Consider the following 23,309-nt stretch of genomic DNA (forward strand, 5'->3'; position numbering starts at 1 on the left):
CCCTTTTTGGTAGTCATTGTATATCATGTTAATTGTGAGATATTTTTTATTATGTTCGGAACATCGAGTGGTACATTGCATATTATTATACAAAGTACAATGCTAGGAAGATCAAAATTTTAAACTAAATTTGCAAACCAAATAACGTGTAGCAAATAGAGAATATACATATTAATCAATACTTAGATAATCATTCAATCATTAAATACCATGCTATTTGGTACACGTAATGTAATATGTAATGTATCATTCCGTATTCTGAGCACAAACCATTAAAGATCTAACTTGTTACACAGTAGGCGACTGGTTTTCTGGTCAATCTCATTTTGTTTTTGCTTTTTCACCATATTTAATGGGTCAGATTAGAAACAGCAGTTGTTTCACTTTATTGGGCACAGCCCAAAAATTTCCTTTTTAAGTGGAGCCTTTGGACGATCCGTTCCTAAAGGAAATTGGACCCTCCGATTTGATCTTATTATGGACCGATGAAGAGGTGATGAACTAGGTTAATGTGACTTCACTGTTTCAGCTCTTCAGTATGATTAATATAATTTTTTTGTTATTCTTCCTTATTAATTGTATGTTTTAGAGGAGGACTAGTGTCATAATAAAAATTAAACACTCTTCTGGCCCTTTTGACTCGGATTCAAGGCTGCCCACCCGCCTTTCCCTTTTTCTCCTCAGAACACACCTTTTTTTTTTTTTTTCTTTTTTTTCTTTTTTTGAAGTCCCACAGAACACACTTGACTGTTGACAATATTTTTTTTTTTAATGTTTTGGTTGCTTGATTTGACTCATGCAGTGACCGAGGTACAATGTTGCTTGACTTATTCATAAGTTTGGCAATGTGAGGAAAAGGAGAGAGATGGAAAAAAAAAATTTTGAAATGTACTGCAGCCTCATGGTTGAAAATTTTTAAAATTAAAATCAAAATCCAATCATTTTCTTATACTATAGGTTCGATTTTAAACCGAAATCGTTTGAAGATTAAAAAACTAAATTGTTCGGTCCGATTCAATTTGGTTCGTGTTTTGATTTTAGTTTTCAATTTCTAATGCCCACCCCTAATTGTAATCTCCCAATTTAGAAAATGGGCTATCATTTCAATATTAAATCCTTAAATGATGGATTTATAAGAGTGTCCCATCAGTTTGACAATCAAAATTTGATTTTTGACCATTTTAACAAATGACACACTAGTGCATTGGTGGAAAGGAGTGATGTCTTTGCACCACAGCGTATGTTTGAATTCCATTGATTCTCTAATTTAACAAATCTATCGCTTGACAAAAAAAAAAATGATCATTTTAGTAAATTGCCAAAAAATATTGACATGATGCAAATTAAAATTCCAAACCATGACCATACCCACATAACAAGCATTTGTATTTTATCTATCAGGTTGGTCATCCATAACTATGTATAGTTTTTGTTGATCTAAAAGTGAGATGAAATAAATAAATAGTTCGAGACAATCATTTGAGAGAGTGAATTTCTAAGGAATGCGTGGAACTTTGCATGAGTTTAAAAAGAATCCGATTACTTATGTTATCAATTTATTTTAATGTAAAAACTCGATTGCCAACATGCTTTCAAATAGGAAAAAAAGAAAAGACGAGAAAAATTGTAGGGGAGAGAATCTCACTACTCTCTGTCTCACATGCATGATCGATGATCCATCCTTGTTTGTCCTTTGACCATGTCTGTCCCTTGAGTTTATCTAATTTTCTTTTATATTGGTCTCCTGGGTTTGAAGATTTATGTAGAAAATTATTATTTTATCCTCATTCTGTTTGGGGTAGTTGTTCACTATACTTTTCTATAAAAGTGCGGGGATTGTAGGATACTGAATATTTCACCATTTTTGCCCTCTCATTTTATAAATACGGATAACTGTAGTCTACTTAAGGATAACACCATACCCTAAATATATCAAGAAAGCAATCGTGAATAGAGGTGGGCATAAAAACCGCAAAACCGCATCGAACCGTAAGAAAAAAAACCGAAAAAAACCGTGTTGACCGGAAAAGTCAACTTTGAGTGAAAAACCGAACCGAACCATTCAAACCGGTTCAGGTTCCGATTTCGAATGACCAAGAACCGGCCGAACCGAACCGAACCGTTTTATTAATAATAAATAAATAAATTATATATACACACACATGTCATGGTATAATAGGTTGAAAAATACGTTGAAAAATTGTGTATAGGAGCTGCTGCTTCTTGCTTACTCTCTGAAGTCTGAAAACCTGCAATTTGCTTCATCATTTTTTTGTTTGTTGACTGATTGACCAGTGCATATGTATTTTAGTTGTCTCTTTTTGTTGACTTGGTGCCACTAACAAAGACATTTGCATTAAAAAAGATGTGTTGTATGCAACTTTATGTAATCAATTTTAGAAGATGTATTTGAATGCATAATGATTTGGTGTTCAAATAATTTATTATTAGGAACCGTAAACCGGCAAGAACCGAATCGGAACCGGTGTAGACCGAACCGTAATGTTTTAGTAATAAATTTAAGTGGAACCACACCGAATCGAACCGTTAATATATTTCGGTTTCGTTTCCAATTTAAGGGTGGAACCGCACCGAACCGCACCGTGCCCACCCCTAATCATGAAGGAAATCACCGAATGACCCAATAATGGACAGTAATATCCAGAATACACAAGTCAATATCTAACCTTCCATGTACACCAAACCCTTTACTTTCCTGCCCGTTATGCACGTCCAACCGCCGCCTATATATCTTGCCATCCCCCAATGCAGATCATCGGTCATCGCTTGTCATTTGTGGAGTGGAGCCAGTAAAAGAAACTTCAACAAATTGAAGAAATCAACGGTCACGATGCGTCCTCGTTCTCCTTCCTCTGGTGGCCGCCGCTGGACCGACGGGGCCTTATAACCGGCGGTTGGCAGCCCATAAAGAACATGAGCGACCCCCATGTGAAAGAGATCGCAGAGTTTGCGGTGTCAGAGTACAACAAGCAAGCCCAAGGCCAGAACAAGTTGGTGTTTGAGAGAGTCGTCCGGGGTGACAGCCAGGTGGTGGCGGGAATCATCTACTGGCTTGTCATTTCCGCAAAAAACGAGTTGGTGGTTGATCCCGTTGCTGCCACCGCTGCTGACAATTATGAGGGCATTGTGTGGGAGAAGGCTTGAGGGCATTTCAGGCAATTGATCTCATTTCATCAATTGTCAAAAACAAACTAATCTTATGGAGATTATGATAATTTCGTATTTTAATCGTTGTCTTTAAATATGCTCTAATGTACTCTGGATTGCTTGAAGCTGTCATCAACTTTCATTATAATAAAAAAAAATTGAGTGCATAATTGATGTTGAATTCTTAATTTTCTTGATCTTTTGTGGGTTCAATTATTATTTTTTATCGAGTGTGGCCAAATTGCTTACTGAATGTATGTGAGAATCACAAACCAAATGTAGGAAATAGCTATTTTTAACAAATAATTCAATAGGGATTTGGAATTGCTATACTTACCTAGATTTAGAAATGATTTATTAAAAGAAAACTAAATTAAACTCCCTAATACCGTTACCAAAAAATAAAAAAACAAACTCATTCTTAAACGAATGAAAAACTTGAATAAAATCACAGTTGACCATCATAAGCATCAATATAAGGCTTAATTCATCATCCGTTAGAAGCGTAACTACCTTCACATAAGAGTTGAAGTCTAGACAGTTACCATTCTGAACTCCTTTGAGGTGCACAATACAACTCTTAAAGAACCTTCCATTGGTTGGTGGAGCTAGCTAGACAGTCATCTCTCCCAACTCCCCTCAAAGACATACAAAACATGAATCTTAACATGAATAAAACAATACTTGTTCTTTTCCGTTGCAATTGATAAAACTCACAAATAACTTTAATAAAGAGTAGAAAAAAATAAATAAACTTTAGATTTCATTGAGTTACAAGTTTCTTCCCAAAACTGTATTCTCAATTACATGAGACGGTCCACTTAAAAGACTTAAAACAAAATCGTTAGCCATCATAATATACATGCTTATTATAACACAAAATGACTTTAGCTACCCAAAAGTGGAGAATAGCTATGATACTTAAACGCTGTAAGTACAACCATTCATTGATGGTCAGAGATAATCGTTAAATATCACTAAAACATATTTGACCTTTAAATGAATGATTGGATTTCAACAAGTTATGAGGACCTTGTCATTGAGAATGTGAAACGTTCCTTAAGGATATTACTGAACTTTCATAAAGTTCGTATTCTCTTCTTGGGGACGTATGTGAGAATCACAAACCAAATAATGTAGCAAACAAATATGGGAAGAAATCACATCACAAAATTAATAGAAACTTAATGCGAAGGAGTGCAGGTTCAAAGCATATGGTGAGTTCAACAAATATAATTAAAATCTATTAAATTTGTACCGAAAAAATAAAGAGCCCTTCATCATACATGCATCTGCGTCACATGTATAATCCAGCCATGCTTCAGTGAAGGTCATCACTTGTCATTTTGTGGAGTGTGCAGTAACAAATCTTCAACAAAATAAAGAAAACAACGGCATGATGAGCCCTCAACACCTCCTCCTTTTCGTCCTCGTCCTCCTTCCTTTAGTAGTCGCTGCCTTGGACCGACGGGGTCTTCTGGTGCCATTGGGAGCCGTAAACATCAGCGACCCCATTTGAAAGAGATCGGGGACTTTGCAGTGACGGACTATAACAAGCAATTGGAAACCAAAGACCAGAACAGTTGGTGTTTGTGAACGTCGAAGGGGGCGAGTTCGTAGTGTTGGACGGCATCAAATATCTGCTTGTCATTTCTGCCAAGAATGAGACGGTGGCTGATCCTGCCGCCACCTCTGCCGTCGGTTACTATCAGGCCTTTGTGTCGGAGAAGTTTTGGGAGCATTTTATTCAATTGCTCTTTTTTGCATCAATTGGCAGAATTTAACTAATTTTCAGGACAATGATCATTTCGTATTTTAATGCGTTGTTTTATGCACTAGTGAACTCTGGATTGCTTGAAGTTTTTCATCTTTCACCATATAATAAAGAAAACGAAGAAATAGTTTATGTCTAATTCTTAGTTGTTCATTTTCTTTTGTGGGTTTGGTTATTATAATTAATATCATCTTTCTAAGAATTGTAGTTGTAGACATAGGATATATATATATATATATATATATATGCCAAATTAATGAAAGATTTTGGTATATTTAACTATGATAATTCTTCAAGATTGAGGAAGATTAATGTATAAATAATATATATATATTTGATACATCCCGACCGAGATCAGGGCATGCTGGTCGTCACGTGGAAGTGACGTAACCATGTGCACAGTGCGGAAACTAATAAAATAATAATAATAGAAGTACGAATAAATAAAAACTAGCTATACACAAGGTACTAACATACATGTGCAAGCGAAAGTGTGAGAAGCAAAGTTCAGAGCACGAAAGACCTAGTGCAGTCCGGGAGAAACAACACTAAATAAACACACCTAAAGGTGGTCCTACACGGGTGATAATCTGTCAGATAAGCGGGGAACATCCTCTGGGGAGCCACCAAAAGCGCTAGCCAAACTAGAACATGGAGGGGCGCAAAACAGAAAGCGTGAGTGGGCAAAAAAAAAAACTTTTCAAAAACCATTTCATAAACAAGGTTCTAAATAGAATATAGACATATATAAGTCATGCTCAGAAATATGCCATGTCAAATGCCTCTAAATAGAATGCAAGTGCTCAGGTAGTGTCAAATCAATGCTATGTAATCTATCAGTCGGAGTCACCTAACGTGACCTGTATGGCTGAAACTAGAGCTCAATCTCCAACTCACTAACTATACCTGCACGTGAGTCGGAACCACCTAAAGTGGTCTGTACGACAAGATTGGGTGTATAATAAGTACGCTCAAGTGCTACGATCACGTGAAGACTGGGCGAATAATCGTGGGTCACCTACGAGTCGGAACCACCTAAAGCGGTCTGTACGACAGGACTGTGCACCTAACTTGGATCCAAGATGAGCATGTGGTGCGGGAGGTGAACATCACGTGAATGACTGTGCCCAACTTTGGGCGGGAGCACTAACACCGGGGGTGTAGGTTATGAGCTCTCTATGCATCTCAAATCACCACTGAACATAAACATAAACCATAACTCATCTGGCACTTACCTGTTCATCCGCAGCACCAAACATATATATACATATGCAACTAATAATGCATAATTAAATGGGCAAACATAATGCATGGCATATAAACGTATAAACGTTTCATTTCACTTTCTGGGGAAAACATAAGTATATAGGTATATACGGAAAACCAAAAGCCCACTCACTGGTATGTAAAAGGGTCGTAACCCCCTTGCCTCGAGTGACTGTGCTCGTCCTCGGGATAGGTCTCACCTATATGCGAAACAACTATAAATACGTTAATTTTAAAGCACATAACCAACATTACGAATTAACTTTTCATACAATGCTCAAATGGGGTGTATGAATACACCAACGTGATCTACTCAACCTCACGAACATTCTCATATTTTTAAAATAATTTTTCGACGCCGCAGGCGCCCCCATGCGCCGACCAAGGCACGGCCACACGCGCCGCCCACACGCAGGCGCGTGCCTGGCACACTGACGGGGTCAGTTAATGCCGTCAGGAATATTCCGTTAACTCTGACGGAATCCATTAACCCCGTTAGGAACATTCCCTTCAAATTGACAGAATATTCCATCGTCTTCTCCGATCAACCTCCGCCGCCGAAAAATCGGGAAAATTTCAAAACTTCGTATCTCACTCGTTTTTCATCCAAATTTCACAAAATTGGTACCCAAATGAAGCTTACAACAAGAGGAACAAATCCATACCACTTTCAAGCACTGAAACCCACGGAATCTCGCCGGGAAAACACCACCAACTCCGGCTAAACCTGTAACTCACGATCCCGACGTCCAAAACCTTCAAACGAACCACCCCGAACCTCCTAAGAACCTCACCAAGCTTCCTACAAGCTTGAAAGTTTCAAAAACACAAGAATTAACGTGTGCATGAACAGTGACCAAAATCGGGGATCTCGAGTTCGATGTGAAAACGAAGGTATCCTTACTTGAAATCGGTATGGTTAAACTCCTAAGGACCTCACGAGCACAACTGTGTAATTTGTTTCCTCGATCTGTGAAGATTTCAAGGGTTTTGGGTGTCGTCCGTACGAAAATGATAGGAAAGGGGAGAGAGAGCCTCGGGATAGGGTATAGAGAGAGGGGAAATGAGTGTGGTGTGTGTATGGTCCAAAATCCACCAATCAAAACCCAAAAACAACCACACAACGAAACAAACATACTAGGGGCAAAACCGTCATTTCACCCCTACGGTACGAAAAGTCCAGGACGGGCTGTCACAATATTAGCCCATATTAAAATTAGGAAGGACCGGAGTTGTTATTTGATATTATGCATTGCAATTGAGTGATGATCTTAAAGTATATTTTTATTGCTGACGAATTTGAATTAAATTAAAGAAAACTAATGAAAATGGTTAGAAAATTTTGAGTTTTAACGATAAGGACAAATTAAAGGGTAAGGTGAATAGTACCAAGATTGACTTTTTAGTGTAAAAATATGGTGTTTTGTTAAAGTAAACAATACCGGGAGCTTTTCGTCAAAATTTTCATATGGTGTTTTATTAAAGTAAACAGTACTGAGAGCTTTTCGTCAAAATTCCCATTAAATTATTATGTGACTAAGGTGAAACATAAGGAATATATTTATGGCTGAAGTTGAACTTGATGCATGCACATGGGTGTGAAAGGCGGTGTTGTTCGGGCTTTAGGTAGCAAAGCATGAACGAGTTAAGTTGGAGCTTGGAGCGGGAGAGAAGGCACGACATGTGAATGCCGTTGCCAAGCTGCAGTAACACTTTACATATAGTAAGCCATGCTATATTGTTCATCAGCCTCAACAAGTCAACTTCCAAATTAAACTTATAGTTGGAACTTGGCTTGGTGTTCGACACAACCATATCCAACCAAAGTACATCGTCCATCGTCGCTCTCACATCCACCTTCACATTCCTAAGCATCATATCGTACTTACAGGATATAGATAGAAAACCTTGCTAATTTGGCTAAGTAAGGAGAAGAATCCTAACACCCAAGGTTTACTTATCATTCTTTCATACGCTATCTCCGTTTTATATATAAATTCTAAATTGTATATTGATTATGAAAAGTAGATAAATATTTTATTATGATAGCGTATCCTTGTATCATAATCATATGCAAAATAAAACAATTAAGTGTTTGATGCATATTTATTTTTACTAGGCCTATTGGAATTTCACCTGATCTTTTAAAGTTCAAAATTTGAAACTTTGCACTTGAAATTTGATTTTAGCTTCACTTTTGTATTTTCCATCAAATCCGTTAAGAAATCTATTAATAGTCTAACTGGCATGAGTGATGCCTACTTAATTGCTGATGTGCCCTTTGATAAATGAGAATATTTTTGTTCATCACTCTCAAGTGATGATGATATTATTTATTATCTTATCTATTACCATTGTATGAGTTTAAATTTCGAAATTTATATAATAAATAGATACAAATCATAAAATTTAAATGCATTTATTAGTAATAAGTAGGCTGGTAAACATTACCATCACTTCCTGAGCAAAATGCACCCTTGATTAATTATATATTTCTCCTTTTTTGTGCACATGCTCCTAGTCAAAAAATTTGTTAGTGTTTCAAAAACACGACCATACTCGTACATAAAAATATATCCCAACGCCTCTCCACCAATCTATTTATCCAGATTTCGGAGAGCAACTATCAACCGTCAGTGGGATAAGGATTGCTCAACTTCCAAGATATTTTCTGAAAACAAAATAACTAAAAAAAATATTGAAAATTAAAAAGAAAAAAAATGCAAAAAAACTTGTTTAATACCAATAATTCATGAGAATTTTAACGAAAAGCTCACGGTACTATTCATTTTAACAAAAAATCACATTTTTACACTAAAAAGTCAATCTTGGTACTATTCACTTTACCTTTTATTTTATCTTTATCCTTCAAACTCAAAGTTTTTAAATCATTTTCATTAGTTTTCTTACAATTCATTAAATAAGATAATTTTAATTATTTTATGTATTAAAAATAATTATTATATAATTTTAACTATGTATTTCCAGTAATAAATAGAATTCATGGATGTTTCCAAAATACACACATATATATATATATATATATATATATATATATAGAATTCATGGATCCACAATTAAGAGTCCACTACAGACAAACAACAATTGGAATCTGTACGTCCAACCAAGGTGGAGAGCAGCGGAGAGCCTCCTCCAGCCTTCTTCTGACGGCGCCGAGGCTTTCTCTCAGCCACCGCCGCAACAGCCGCAGCAGCATCAGGATAAACGACCCCATCGCAGCCAAAGCGCCAACAGCAACAAGATGAAGGGATTATTCAAGTCCAAGCCCCGAACCCCCGCCGACATCGTTCGTCAGACCCGGGATTTACTCGTCTATGCTCAGCGCGCTCCCGATTCTCGCGAAAGCAAACGCGAGGAAAAGGTATCTATTTTCCATCTATTCAAAAAATCGATCCAATTCAATACGATCTAATTGAAATGTTGATCCGGTTCTCCCTTGTTTCTATATTCTATTCTGAGAAAACTTGGGAATTTGGGATTGTTTATGATTTTTTTTATGATCAAGGTTCTGTTTTTCAGCAACCAGGTTAAGGAATTTATTCATTCGGATTTCATTGAAAATTGATGATTTTGAATTCCGAAATAGTTAAAATTAGTTTGTGAATTTCTTCTGTTTGAATTAATTTGTTCAAATGCAAAATTTTTTTGTTCATCCTAGTTACTTCTTCGATATTGTTTGTGTATGTGTTGAGCATTGAAGCTTATTTGTGTATGGGTTTTGTGAATGAGCAGATGTCAGAGCTATGTAAAAACATAAGGGAGCTGAAGTCGATTCTCTACGGCAATAGTGAGTCTGAACCCGTTTCAGAAGCTTGTGCCCAGTTGACCCATGAGTTTTTTAAAGAGAACACACTTCGACTTCTTATTACATGTCTTCCGAAATTGAACTTGGAGGTAAACATTCAATGCTTTTGTTCTTTTAACTTAAATTGTTTTGCCTACATTCTCCATTATCCATTATGGGTTTACGTTGTACAGGCTCGAAAAGATGCCACTCAAGTTGTGGCAAATTTGCAAAGGCAACAAGTTCAGTCCAAGTTGATTGCATCTGATTACTTGGAAGCGAACATTGATTTGATGGATATTTTGATCCAAGGGTAAGCCACTATGCCATGTACTTGCATACTTGGTTGCAGTGTTTCTTTTTGGTTATTACACTCTATTTGCAATGATGCTTTGAGCATTTCCAACTATTTCAATCATGGACTCTCAAAATTTAATTTAGAGATACACGAGTGTGCTCATAGTATCCTCTTCTTATGTAACGAGTGCATTTATGAGTTCCTTTCCAATTTTTTCTCAGTCAAAGATCTAGTTTGGGGATTAAGTGGTTGACAAAATATGTTTTGAAAAACATGCTGATTAATTAGATTTTTTAATGCTTTGGGGTTTTCAGGTATTTTTTTTTTTCATAATTTTTTTGCAGCTCACTAGATTGAAAACACGGCAATTATTATGTTCTTTGTGTATGGCTCTTCAAGTTAGAAAAATGGGCATGATCCCTATTCTTTTTTTTTTCTTTTCAAAAGTATGTATTCTTGTGTTATATTAAAAAGGGTGGGTAGGAGATGGGGTTTTAAAAAGTATATCATCTGTTTTTCTATTTTTTTTGGTCAAACGATAGATTTTGTTAGATTAGATGTTAGATTAGCCACCGGAGGGTTTCGAAGTCGAACCCACGCCGTTGTGCAATAGCACAACACCGTTCCACCACTTGTGGTAAAGGCCCACTTGCGTATATCATCTTAAGTTGATTTATATTATTTGGCATCTTATTGTTAAAGTCCACATTTTGTAGGTATGGAAACACCGACATGGCTCTGCATTATGGTGCAATGTTGAGGGAGTGCATACGTCACCAAAGTGTTGCAAGGTGAGCAAATTGAACTGGCTCATTGGTTAACTTTCAATTTGACTATGAAAGATGTTGTTAGGACTTAGGAGGTGGGATATGAAATTGTTTATCATTTGGATCGTTTAGCACCTAAGACCCATAGCTTTTATCCACCTCAAGTGTATCTCATTTAACTTTTTTCTTGCGTAATTGTCTATTGAATTTTTTTTCTTTTGTTTGCAGATATGTTTTAGAATCAGAGCACATGAAGAAGTTCTTTGATTATATACAACTCCCCAATTTTGATATTGCGGCAGATGCTGCTGCAACTTTTAAGGTTAAGTTAGTCTCACAATATTGTCATGTGTTTATTTTCGTAAAAGTTGTAACACTTTTAAAGTTTACTCAACATTGTTGCACCCCTTGGTATAAACTGAACGCTCAAAATGATTCAGTTATGTTTTAGCCAATAATGCTTTGTCATGTGGGGAATGTTGAATATGCTATCTGTTTCCCTGTCCAATAGGTAGATTTTCCAATAGTACATTTATTGGTCCATAGTATTCCTATCTGCACTTTTACGAGAGCCTGATGCAGGTCTAGTGCTGTTTGCTGATCTAAATAGAAGAACAACTTTTTATTATTACTTTTTCATTGTTCAATAGTTGAGGATATATTTCATTTTTTAAAAGCTATTTATTCAACTCATGTACTTGTTGCAGTTGCACTAGAATTATTCTGATTTTTGTAACATCTAAATGCAGGAGCTCTTGACGAGGCACAAATCTACTGTAGCGGATTTTCTTTCCAAGAACTATGATTGGGTAGGGCTGCTTTTATTTTTTTGGAGTGTACAAATGCTTGTTTTCATGTATGTCCTTTCATCTGCATAGAACACATGCATGTGGGTAATAAGAAACGTGCATCAACAATTATTGATTAATTACATTAGAATTACTTCAAGTGAAAAGCAAATAAAAACTGGGAAACAACATACAATTATTACATGCTAATGGTCAATGTGAAACATTCGTTTACACTTTTTGTTGTTTCTTCGGTTTTTATATTATCGTGGTTGCCAATTAACCAAAACTTGATATTTCAATCTTTATGACAGTTTTTTGCGGAGTATAACTCAAAGCTACTGGAATCACCCAATTACATTACCAGACGACAAGCTGTTAAGGTATGATAAATATTTGACCACAAATAGCTGTCTCTTACATAATATGATGCATGACCTTGAGGTCCTGATTGAAGTACCTTGTACTCTCTTGTTTTATCATGTTTTTTCGAAATAAGCTGCATGCTTCTTATGGTGTTGCTGAAGATGCTTCTCTATTAATTACAGTTGTTAGGAGATATTTTGTTGGATCGGTCAAACTCAGCTGTGATGACTCGATATGTGAGTTCAAGGGACAACTTGAGGATCCTTATGAACCTTCTCAGAGTAGGATATACTCTACTGTATTGGTTTTTGCTAATTTTCATGAACTTTCCCCTCTCCCTCTTCCAGGCCATTGAATAGAATTAAAATTTAAGTTACGCAAGCCCTTGAACATACCATTCGTGTTGCATTTGGTATACCTATTTCTTACATGCATAATTTGGGGGTTTCATCTGCAGGAGTCAAGCAAGAGCATTCAGATTGAAGCATTTCATGTTTTCAAGGTTTGGTTCATACATTTTGATTTGTTAATGTTGAGGTTACTTTAGTTCTTTTCATTAACATGTTTTAGTGTTCACAGCTATTTGCTGCTAATCAAAATAAACCCGCCGACATTGTGAGCATACTTGTCGCCAATAGAAGCAAACTTCTACGACTGTTCGCCGATTTTAAGATAGATAAAGGTAGATGGGAGTGTGTTTTTTTTTTTTTTTTTTTTTTTTTTTTTTTATTCTGACTTTCATTTGTCATTTTGGCACTTTGTTTACAATTTTTTCAAATGTTTTGTTGCAGAGGATGAACAATTTGAGGCAGACAAAGCTCAAGTAGTGAGAGAAATAGCTGCCATGGAACCTAAAGACTCATGAGGGAACTTTGTCATGTATGTGGATTCTTGAGTTTCTTGTTCTATTTGTGAATTTTAGAGTCTATTCAACGTTCGAATGAGCCTCATCTTCTATCCCCCTTGCTTCTTCCTGTGCAGTTGCCAAGTTACTACTTGTTTTTTGCAAAAGGTAGATAAATAAATTGGTAAAATGTCCGATGTTGTACCTAGGTTATGCCAATGTTTAATACGGTTGAGCACGCGTTCGTTTAATGTGTTCAAATTCACTCAACTGTGGGACTAGTGTCGTATTATTTGCGTATAATACACTTGAAGAAGATACTCGTATTTGCAGTTTTTATAAAACATTGCGTCCGGATTCCGTAGTTAATCTAAAATTCGTAGGAATGTGTTGAAGTTTCTCATGATCAAAGCAGCATATCTTTTTGTCACGTTGAGAATACAGCGATCATCTTCTGGCACTTCATCCAGATTCCAATCATATGCTGTTATTACAAGACGTGAAATTATGAATCACGGGCGAACAAGGAATAACGAACGCAGTATATTGGCATATTCTATGAATCTATCTCCCCCATCACAATGGCATTTACCATCAAATGACTAGATATCATAATATTCGGCATAATTAATATGTATACTCACAAGAATACGACACCCTATATTTGGTCTCACTCATTCCGACGAGTGGGTCTCATCTACTTGTCTCCTTGATGCCTTCAATCTTCAAGTTTCTCAAAAATCTGTCAAACGCGTTTTGAAGTGGCATGCGTGAGAGAGCCTTTGTCTTCTTAAATTGATGTCATACGAGCATCTCGTGTGCACTAGTATAATTAAACCTAATATTTTTATCTACTAATAAAGTTACTCGCGCTGTCTTATCTTTCCATACACTTTTCACTAAAATTTTGACACTAATTTAACTCTTATAAAATGATATCTAAGGACCAACTCAATAAAAAAATTCTTCTCTGTTTACCATCTCCCTGCAACTATCTCAATTCCTTTAAATAAATATTTTGATCATTTCCTATTCACCTAGTTTAATCATTCATAATAGTTGTTCAAACATTTTACTAATGAAATAGTTATTTAAAAAACTGAAAAATAAAATGGGAGACCAGAAGAAAGAATTGGACTGGATGGGTGGGATTGGTTGTCGTAACTTTTGGAAATGGGGCATGAGGATGAAAATTTAAGAATGCGAGGTTTGATTGTGGGATTTGGGAGGGAGAAGTGGTTGTATTGGGGGTCTGGAGGGAGGGAAGTAAGGAATAAGAGTTGCAATTGGCTCGAGATCTGGAAATCTAACTAGAATAAAAATCGGGAAGAGAGGCCTTGGTGGTTAGCAGAGACCCGGCTAGGCTTATCAGCATTTTAATATTTATTTTTCTCAAAAACTAAAAAATATTTGTTATTAGAGATTACTTTAAGAATAATAGTAACTAGGAAAATAGCATTTTATTTTATTTTATGATGACGAAATAAAACATTGGAATAGCTACAGCAACATGACATCTATATATAAAGCCAACACAAAGGGTGAATAGTATTTTTTGTGTCACCAAGTTTCAACCAAAAAAAAAAAAAGGTAAAAAGGCCCCCAAGACAAAAAAATTCAAAGCCATCCCAAAATAATGCAGAGGTATTTTCGTCATTTTAACAGTACTTATGTAACATCCCACATGGTCTAGGGAAGTGGATTCTGCAAGCCTTATATGTATATTCTCATCTCTACCTAGCACGAGGCCTTTTGGGAGCTCACAGGCTTCGGGTTCCATCGAAACTCCGAACTTAAGCGAGTTTGCACTAGATCAATCCCAGAATGGGTGACCTACTGAGAAATTCTCGTGTGAGTTCCCAGAAACAAAGCCATGAGGGCATGATCGGGGCCCAAAGCGGATAATATCGTGCTACGGTGGTGGAGTGGGCCCAAGATGTGGTGGACCCTGGATCGGGATGTGACAATTTGGTATCAAAGCAAATCCCTAGCTGGATGTGTGCCGATGAGGACGTCGGGCCCCTAAAGGGGGTGGATTGTAACATCCCAATCTCCCAGGGGAGTGGATTCTGTAAGCCTTATATGTATATTCTCATCTCTACCTAGCACAAGACCTTTTGGGAGCTCACTGGCTTCGGGTTCCATCGGAACTCTGAACTTAAGCGAGTTCGCGCGAGAGCAATCTCAAGATGGGTGACCCACTAGGAAGTTCTCGTGTGAGTTCCCAAAAACAAAACTGTGAGGGCATGGTCGAGGCCCAAAGCAGACAATATTGTGCTACGGTAGAGTCGAGCCTGGGATGTGACAACTTATTTTTAATAATTAATTATTTTGTACTTTTTTAATTAGTACAATAGGTTAGCAATAATGTAATTCAATCAGTTGTTCATTCAATATTATTTTCTCTATTTTTAACCACGTTCAAAATATTTTAAGATGCGTGTAATGTCGGTTATAAAAGGGGTCATTCGTACGTGGATAATAATGTGATTAAATTAGTTGTCAAATGAATTTTTTTAAACAAACGATATTATCTACATAAAAGGGGAGGAGTGGGCTTAGTCTCATAATGAGCTAATAATAATGTGATTCAATTAATTGTTTATTAAATATTATTTTCTCTATGCTTAATGTAAATTCTATAGAGACCGATTTTATTATGTTGATTCAACTGCTTTAATTGGTTTATGAGAGGTTTCTTTTAGCATGACCTAAGATTATTCATTTACTTCAAATATTTGACTTTCTTTTTATCAATTTACGCATATAAATACACTTAAAACGTTTAAATCGCATGTAGCACGAATAAGTTCTTTCGCACGCAGATAATAATATGATTAAATTAGTTGTCAAATGATTTTTTATTTTTTTTTTAACAAATGATATTATCTACACTAAAAGTGAGGAGGTGGGCTAAGCCTCACAATGGACTAGCAATAATGTGATTCAATCAGTTGTTTATTAAATATTAATGTAAATTCTATAGAGATCGATTTTTTTATGTAGATTCAGCTACTTTAATTGGTTTATGAGGGGTTTCTTCTAACATGATCTAAGATTATTCATTTACTTCAAATATTTGACTTCCCTTTTGTCAATTTACGCATATAAATACATTTAAAATGTATAAATTGCATGTAGTACACTGTAATTTAAAAAATACCATCTACATTTGAGCACGTGCTTGCACGAAGGCTAGTATATACAATTGAAGCGAATCTGGTACTACAATCCAAGTAGTAGCTTCCTATGGGTTGTGATTTTCACACACCCTTAACTACTCTTCCCATATCTATCCCTATTTTTTAATACTTAATTGGTATCCCACTATTTAATCTTCCATATATACCCTTCCTACTTTTTTATGGTAATTAATGAAAGATAAAATAGGGAGGGGCATATATGGAAGATTAAATAGTATGATACAAATTAAGTATTAAAAAATATGAAAGGGTGTAGAAAAAGTAGTTAAAGGTGTGAAATCACAACCCGTTTCCTATTCTTTCTCCGTATTTTATGCGGTGCAGGATGTCTCTTTGGTTTCATGTACTTTTCCGTTTTCTTCCTTTTCGAATCTGGACCCATTTGATCATTATATATACAAATTAACGGAAATTTCCCAAGCTTTAGGGACGGTCTTCCCAGACCCTCATTCAAAGGGAAAAGATAAATGCTAAGTAGGCTCTCAAAAGTGGAACTTTTTGTTATCTCATAATTTAACGTTAATTTGTACTAATATTATGAAATGTTATACCAAAAAGAAAGAAAAAAGATGGCAGAGGGTGAGGGTCCTTGGAGAGTCCCATTTTTCAGATAATCTATTTAATATTTCTCAAAATGAAACTACGCATTTAGAATTGGCTCACTCAGTACTAAGGTCTAGTGACATTCATCTTCACTTGTAAGTGAAAGATCTTAGTTTCAAATCATGTGGATGACAAATTTAATACCAAATTAGGTTGTCTATTGTGTGACTTCTGAACTCCCCCTTCTAATATAAAATATATCATTATACTAAAAAAATATTATTAGTGACTAATGTAGGGCAAATTATAGGTAAAACAGTCATACATAAAATGGGAGACCAGAAGAAAGAATTGGACTGGAGGGGTGGGATTGGTTGTCGTAAATGTTGGAAATGGAAGCATGAGGATGAAAATTTAGGAATGCGATGTTTGGTTGTGGGATTTGGGAGGGGAGAAGTGGTTGCATTGTGGTCTGGAGTGAGAGAAGGAAGGAATAAGAGTTGCAATTGGCTCGAGATGTGGAAACTAATTGAATCCTGGAATTCTAACTAGAATAAAAATCAGGAAGAGAGACTTTGACAGTGAGTAGAGACTCGATTGGGCTTATCAACACTTTAATATTTATTTTTCTGAAAAAATTAAAAAATATTCAAATATTATTAGAGATTATTTTAAGAATAATAATAACTAGAAAAATAGCATTTAATTTAATTTTATGATGAAGAAATAAAACATTGGGATAGCTACAGCAAGCAACATGGCATATACCTTATGCCATCAACAAATAGCCCATATATTTAATTTAATTATTTAATCAGTTTCAGTCACCTGGTAGCTTCGTTCAGGAGCTACGTGAAAAGCTCGAACACTGGAACACATCGCCTCCATCACTCGTTAACATCTCCTAGACTCCTAGGATCACTCAATCTGCATTTCCTTCTCTCATCAGACCGTAAAAATGGCGGAAAACGGTAGATTCTCTTCATATCGTTCAATCTCTAATAAAATTCTCCAATTTCTGTCCTTCATCTTTTTTATATAAATTAATCTGCAATTTGTTTTGCAAATTCTGGTGGTGGGTTGTAGATTCGCTTGCTCAGTTCCTCTCCTCCGCCGTTGATGCAGCCAAGAAAGCCGGCCAGGTCAGTCCCCTCCGCTCCTTTAACCAATTTTTGTTTCATCTAATTTTACTCAGCAGTAATTGAAAAAAAGTGTGCAATCTGTGTGCTGTATGATTTCATTGCAGATAATTCGAAAAGGGTTCTACGAGACCAAGCATGTGGAGCACAAAGGCCAGGTCTTTTTACTTGTTTTTCTTCTTTTTTTTGGTTGTTTAATCAAATGGGTGTTTGGGTAATTGGATTTTAGAAGTATCATTGCTGATTCAATGTTAGCGTAATAGTTTTAAGTGAAAGATTTAAAATTTGATTACTTAACAAGCATCGAAGATATATTGGTTAAAGAGTTTCGAATAAGTTTTCGCCTGTGGCAGCCAAATGCTGCGTTGAATTAGAATATGAATGGAGAAGGTTATATTATGTGGTTTGAGATAGCTCACTGTTGGGTGCAAGATATAGCAAAAAGAAATTTCATGATCAAAACATTACTTTTCTGTTAATCTTCCAATCTGTTGGGCAGTGCAGGTGGATTTGGTCACGGAAACTGATAAGGCATGCGAAGATCTAATATTTAATCATCTCAAGCAGCTTTACCCCACTCATAAGGTTAACTCTTCATCCCAATGTATCAGCAAAGTTCACCATTGGTGCTTAGAATAGCATTGTATCTCCTAAGACTAGTTTGTTCTCTACATGCTCTGAATTTTCTTAGTCGGTGTTAATTTTAGTTCATTGGGGAAGAGACTACTGCTGCTAATGGTGTAACAGAGCTGACTGATGACCCCACATGGATAGTTGATCCCCTGGACGGAACCACTAACTTTGTACATGGGTAAAAATCAATTCTTGTGTTGTAGATTTTTGTTTATTTTCGCTATGCTGATTGATTCTTATTGCTGTTATAGGTTCCCCTTTGTCTGTGTGTCAATCGGCCTTACAATTGGAAAGATACCTACAGTTGGTGTTGTTTACAATCCAATAATTGACGAGGTTAGGATTCTTATCTCCACTAATGTTAAACTCCAGTGGTTAGCCATGACTCTTGTTCTAATAGATGATACAATTATGAATGGTCAGAATTATAAGTTTTACAGTGAATAGCTTCTTCTTAAATATGAAAACTTGTTCTCTAAGTAGACTAGCTGAGGAAAGTGTGCTAACTTGGGGTTCATTATACGTAGCTCTTTACTGGCATACGCGGAGGAGGTGCATTTCTCAATGGAAATCCCATAAAAGGTGATTGTTCTGTTTTTAAGCATCAACTTCGTTGTTTCTAAATGATTAAAAGATTTCCTATTTAGTGCTTAATAATGTTTTGAATGACTGCAGTATCATCTAAGAACGAACTTGTGAAGTCTCTCCTTGCAACTGAGGTATAGAGTTGACTGATTGATGGATGGTGGTTTGTCATTGTTTTACATGAATGGGGTGATTTGTTGTTTCTCTAGCCAATCCCCATGTAAAATAAAGCCCACCGCGAACGTTTTAGTTAAAAAATGGGACTAGAAATTGGTAATGATAAGATGTTATAGGATGAGAATGTAAGTCACGTAACCATGCATGTTGTGTTGAATACTCTGTGGTGGGATAAAGGTAGAAATTAGGTATAGATTAACAATTTCTTGTTTCAAGGACTAGTTAATGTCACTGTAGATGATGCTTTGGTATATTATATGCTCCTGCATAATTGCACCTGAATTTGTACGAAAATAGATAAGCTGGACTCTTTATATGCATTATATTTTTTTTTCATAAATATGTTAGTTCAATGAAGAGTTATACAGTGGCAAACATGATAAATGTTAAAAACTTTTTTATATTAAAAGCCCTCGTATGTTGTTGTACTGGAAGAGCAGGTTGGAGTAAAACGTGATAACCTAACAGTGGATGCAACCACAGGGAGAATTAATCGGTTACTATTTAAGGTAGAACCAGAACTTTCAAATGCTAATCTTCAGAGTTGTGTTGGCATCCCAATTGTATATTAATCTCTCTTTTGAGCAGGTGAGATCTATTCGCATGAGCGGCTCCTGTGCACTGAACCTCTGTGGAATTGCATGTGGGAGGATTGATCTATTTTATGAGCTCGGCTTTGGGGGTCCTTGGTATGATCTTCTTTCTACTATGCTTGTTAATATCAGTGTCAGCCGGTAAGTGATTGACATTGGTTTTTCTTGTGCCTCAGGGATGTTGCAGGTGGTGCTGTGATTGTTACAGAAGCCGGAGGGTGTGTGTATGATCCGTAAGTAACTTTATCTTCAGCTTAAGATCATTCAAGAATTAATTTGAGTCGGCAATAGAAATACTTCTCTTTGAAGCGTACACTACTGGCAGATCGATAACGTCTATCTTTTTGCTAACAAAACTTGAAACTTGCATGTAACATCATGTGTATATACACTTCTACTTACGTCGAGAATTGGATGTAATTTTCTGCATCAGATCTGGTAAGGAGTTTGGCATCACATCTCAAAGAGTAGCAGCATCAAACCCTCTGCTTAAGGATGCATTTGTTGAGGTTTTGCGAGATTCGGAATGAGTCAGCTTCTTCACTCTATCAAATCTTTCAAGTTACACATCCTCTCCATGAGCAATAAATTGGATTCCTCTTTTGATTACATGGGTGTAAGTTAATACCCATTGGAACATTGAAATGGTAATTTAGGGCATGTGCAATGGCATATTAATTGTCGAACCTATTTTGATGACATATCATTGGCAATGTTTGTATTTGTTGTATGTTTATAGGTTCACAAATGAATTTGATGGTTCGAGTATGTGAAATTAAAGTCATGCTTAGCTCACATCAGGAAGTTGATATAGAAACAAATTTATAATGAGATGGAAAAACCAAGCGATATGAATTCCGTCTGTTTTTCTCCTTCTGCACTCCTCTCTCTGGTTTTTGACCCTTGATTCTCCGATTCATTCAATCCAAGGCTTAGAAAATAGAGAAGTGCAGGCGTGAAAAAAAGAGTACCGAAATCATTTCTCAATAATTAAATCAATTATAAAAGGAGAAAATACAGGTATAAATGAGTAAGTAACAAATATATTAAATCTCTATCTCGGAAAGCATGACTAATACAAAGTTCAGGCAGGGACTGCCCAAGAACGAATTTTTACCAAAGAATAACCTCTAATCCCGAACGCACACACGCGTACACAAACACTCATGCCATAAATATACAAAAGGGTGCAACAACAAATGTATTCAGAAGGGCCGCGAAAGAGGAGGAAGAACTCGAAGGAGCCATTTCCTCCGTCTAACAAACCATTCCGTCCACTCTGCTTTTCGTCTCTCCGACCTCTAAGCACCATAGCCGTTGACACCGTTCGCAGCATGCGTTGGCTTTTCAGACTTCTTCCTCTTCAATACAACATACCATGTGTAAGCTTCCAACAATGCAGCTTGGACAGCGAAAGCAATGATCAAGCCGATGTATGCATTCTTCCAGTTCTTGTTAGGCTTCAAGATGTCCAATCCTTCGAAGATGTTGACGATGCTAAGGATGATAACAGCGTACCCGGTTGCATGGTGGTACATGTTCCAGTAGAATCTGAACTTGTGATCCTTGTTGGGTCTCAGAAGCAAAGCGAACACCTGCGTCGAGATTCAGAGCTTTCACTTAGTACATGCTAGGGCAAAGATCAAAGACACATTACAACACTGTTAGTTAGAGAAGAAGGTTGAATTACCTGAAGCGTTCCGAGGGCGAAGAGGGTGATCCCAATGTTTCTGTGTGTGTCATATTGGACGCCGGCAGAATCGCTACCAAGTTTAAGACCAGTGGCCCATCCTGCGACCCCAACGGCGTATGCCGAGGTCTGGCAAGCGGCATGAAGATAAAACCATGCAGGGTCTGCGGACTTGAAAACCCTCAAGTACCTTGCTACCATGGCACCAAGAGGCATCAAGATTCCCCAGCTCACTACATTCAGCACTCCGTGAATCTGTAATTTGTATGACCAAAAAAATTTAGGGGGTTTGACTATTTCTCAAGACCTTAATTAAAACTCTAAATTACAAACACCAAACAAGTGACCACCAATTCGAAGAAATCTTAACACAATCAAACAGGTCCTCATCAACTAATATAATTAAAGATTAATTTACATTTTCCAGAAGCGTGCATAACACATTATCTAGAGCGGATTTCGCTACTTGAGTTCTAATATCTCCTCATAGTTTAAATTAGTTTACACTGATATTTTCCAATAGCTGAAAGGACTATGTCATAGATGCAATTAAAAAATAAATACTTTTTATATAAAAAAAAAATTAATTTATATTTCTTGAATATGATAACATTGAAATATCAAAGACTTTTATCAAGAAAACCGAACAAAGCATCGAAAAATTGTGAATTAATTGAAAACAAGAAAAGATTGCTAAGGGAAACAAATTTCAGAACAAGCAGTATAAGGATCAGATTAAAGCACAGAAAAATTGAGTCAATTCACAATTCACTTACGTTTTTCTTTCTAGTGGTTGAGCTGCCACTGCCGGTGGATGCTGTCTCGCCGGAAAGCAAATTCAAAGTCCCCTTGGCGTTAAGATTGGCGGCGACAGTGCTGTGAATGCCAGGAGCGCCACTCGAAACAGGTCCCTCCTGCCAGACCTGAAGAATGGTGGTGGAATTGGTAGGGAGCGCCCAGGTTGCAAATATGATCATCTCATCGTTGTTCAGATACTGCGCCGTCAAGTCCGTGACCTCGTACTTCAGCTTGCCCTCCGCCAGCTTGGTCGAGTAGCCCTGGATCGGCGACGTGTACACCTTCGGAGTCCCACTGGACTGCGGCCAAGCGACGAGAGATTGGGCGCCGGGCATGGCCGACGACGTGCTGGTGAGGTCCGGATTGATGGCCCACGCGACCCAGCTGGAGGCGGAGACGCCGGTGTGCCTGTAGGCCATCTGGAGCTTTCCCGTTGACTGGTCAAAGGTCCAATGGAGGAAGGAGTTGAGATGCGGCAAGTCGTTGCAGGAGGTAAAGATCTTGTTGCTGGTGAATTTGTAGTTCCCGCAGGCTGTCGTTTGGGCGTAGGAAGATTGTGAGAAGAGAGAGAGCAGAACAGAGAAGGCCACTGCAAGCCTCAGCGTGGAAGCCATGGCTGTGAGATCTGAAAAATGCTTCTGAAAAAAGTGCTTTTGAAGGAAAATCTCAACTGGGTTCTATTTAATTGGAGAAGGGGAATTGAGAATGTGGAAAAAGTTGAGAGCTTTTATAACAAGATCGGACCTTTTTGCTAAAATAAGCGAAGGGGGTGTGAGGAAGTTTGGGGCGTTGCAAGGAAAAATGGGGTGTAAATATAAGAGTTGTTGGTGGCGTGTGGAGTCTTTGAAGTCGTTGGCTAGTCTGTTGGGGAA

General features: G+C 36.9%; 3 protein-coding genes across 4 annotated transcripts; 2 read left to right on the plus strand and 1 right to left on the minus strand.

The window, feature by feature from the left end:
* Window positions 1–9,281: 9,281 nt before the first annotated feature.
* On the plus strand, window positions 9,282–13,402 carry LOC103936819 (putative MO25-like protein At5g47540). 2 transcript variants are annotated; one of them, XM_009346693.3, is made up of 11 exons: window positions 9,282–9,590; window positions 9,962–10,123; window positions 10,208–10,326; window positions 11,028–11,102; window positions 11,307–11,400; window positions 11,828–11,887; window positions 12,181–12,249; window positions 12,415–12,513; window positions 12,690–12,734; window positions 12,812–12,914; window positions 13,024–13,402. In XM_009346693.3, exons 1-11 carry the CDS (start codon window positions 9,471–9,473, stop codon window positions 13,095–13,097), a joined length of 1,020 nt encoding a protein of 339 aa, XP_009344968.1. In that variant the 5' UTR covers window positions 9,282–9,470; the 3' UTR covers window positions 13,098–13,402. The 2 variants fall into 2 exon arrangements, with proteins under 2 accessions (XP_009344968.1, XP_048447393.1); XM_048591436.1 differs by having other exon boundaries at window positions 12,415–12,468.
* A 4,221-nt stretch (window positions 13,403–17,623) lies between these two features.
* On the plus strand, window positions 17,624–20,744 carry LOC103963758 (inositol-phosphate phosphatase). The gene is made up of 12 exons (XM_009376609.3): window positions 17,624–17,793; window positions 17,909–17,964; window positions 18,069–18,119; window positions 18,466–18,546; window positions 18,669–18,772; window positions 18,846–18,930; window positions 19,122–19,176; window positions 19,270–19,313; window positions 19,797–19,865; window positions 19,945–20,045; window positions 20,126–20,182; window positions 20,383–20,744. Exons 1-12 carry the CDS (start codon window positions 17,781–17,783, stop codon window positions 20,477–20,479), a joined length of 813 nt encoding a protein of 270 aa, XP_009374884.1. The 5' UTR covers window positions 17,624–17,780; the 3' UTR covers window positions 20,480–20,744.
* Window positions 20,745–20,972: 228 nt separating this feature from the next.
* On the minus strand, window positions 20,973–23,231 carry LOC103963757 (cytochrome b561 and DOMON domain-containing protein At4g17280-like). The gene is made up of 3 exons (XM_009376608.3): window positions 22,416–23,231; window positions 21,640–21,894; window positions 20,973–21,544 (listed from the first exon to the last, which is right to left on the minus strand). The coding sequence occupies exons 1-3, from the start codon at window positions 23,049–23,051 to the stop codon at window positions 21,251–21,253; spliced, it is 1,185 nt and encodes a 394-aa protein (XP_009374883.2). The 5' UTR covers window positions 23,052–23,231; the 3' UTR covers window positions 20,973–21,250.
* Between the last annotated feature and the right edge of the window lie 78 nt (window positions 23,232–23,309).

This window comes from the organism of the source record quoted next, unplaced genomic scaffold (genome assembly GCF_019419815.1).
Source record: "Pyrus x bretschneideri cultivar Hongxiangsu unplaced genomic scaffold, Pyrus_bretschneideri_v1 Contig33, whole genome shotgun sequence".
Lineage (NCBI taxonomy): Eukaryota > Viridiplantae > Streptophyta > Magnoliopsida > Rosales > Rosaceae > Pyrus > Pyrus x bretschneideri.

Excerpts from the sequence above, each read along its gene's own strand:
- LOC103936819 (XM_009346693.3), top strand. The coding sequence starts at position 9,471 with ATGAAGGGATTATTCAAGTCCAAGCCCCGAACCCCCGCCGACATCGTT. Across the intron at positions 10,327-11,027 it reads ATGGATATTTTGATCCAAGG|GTATGGAAACACCGACATGG; the intron begins GTAAGCCACTAT and ends CACATTTTGTAG. Across the intron at positions 12,514-12,689 it reads TCCTTATGAACCTTCTCAGA|GAGTCAAGCAAGAGCATTCA; the intron begins GTAGGATATACT and ends TTTCATCTGCAG.
- LOC103963758 (XM_009376609.3), top strand. Across the intron at positions 17,965-18,068 it reads CAGCCAAGAAAGCCGGCCAG|ATAATTCGAAAAGGGTTCTA; the intron begins GTCAGTCCCCTC and ends ATTTCATTGCAG. Across the intron at positions 18,547-18,668 it reads AGCTTTACCCCACTCATAAG|TTCATTGGGGAAGAGACTAC; the intron begins GTTAACTCTTCA and ends TGTTAATTTTAG.
- LOC103963757 (XM_009376608.3), bottom strand. The coding sequence starts at position 23,051 with ATGGCTTCCACGCTGAGGCTTGCAGTGGCCTTCTCTGTTCTGCTCTCT. Across the intron at positions 21,895-22,415 it reads CAACCACTAGAAAGAAAAAC|ATTCACGGAGTGCTGAATGT; the intron begins GTAAGTGAATTG and ends TACAAATTACAG. Across the intron at positions 21,545-21,639 it reads TCGCCCTCGGAACGCTTCAG|GTGTTCGCTTTGCTTCTGAG; the intron begins GTAATTCAACCT and ends ATCTCGACGCAG.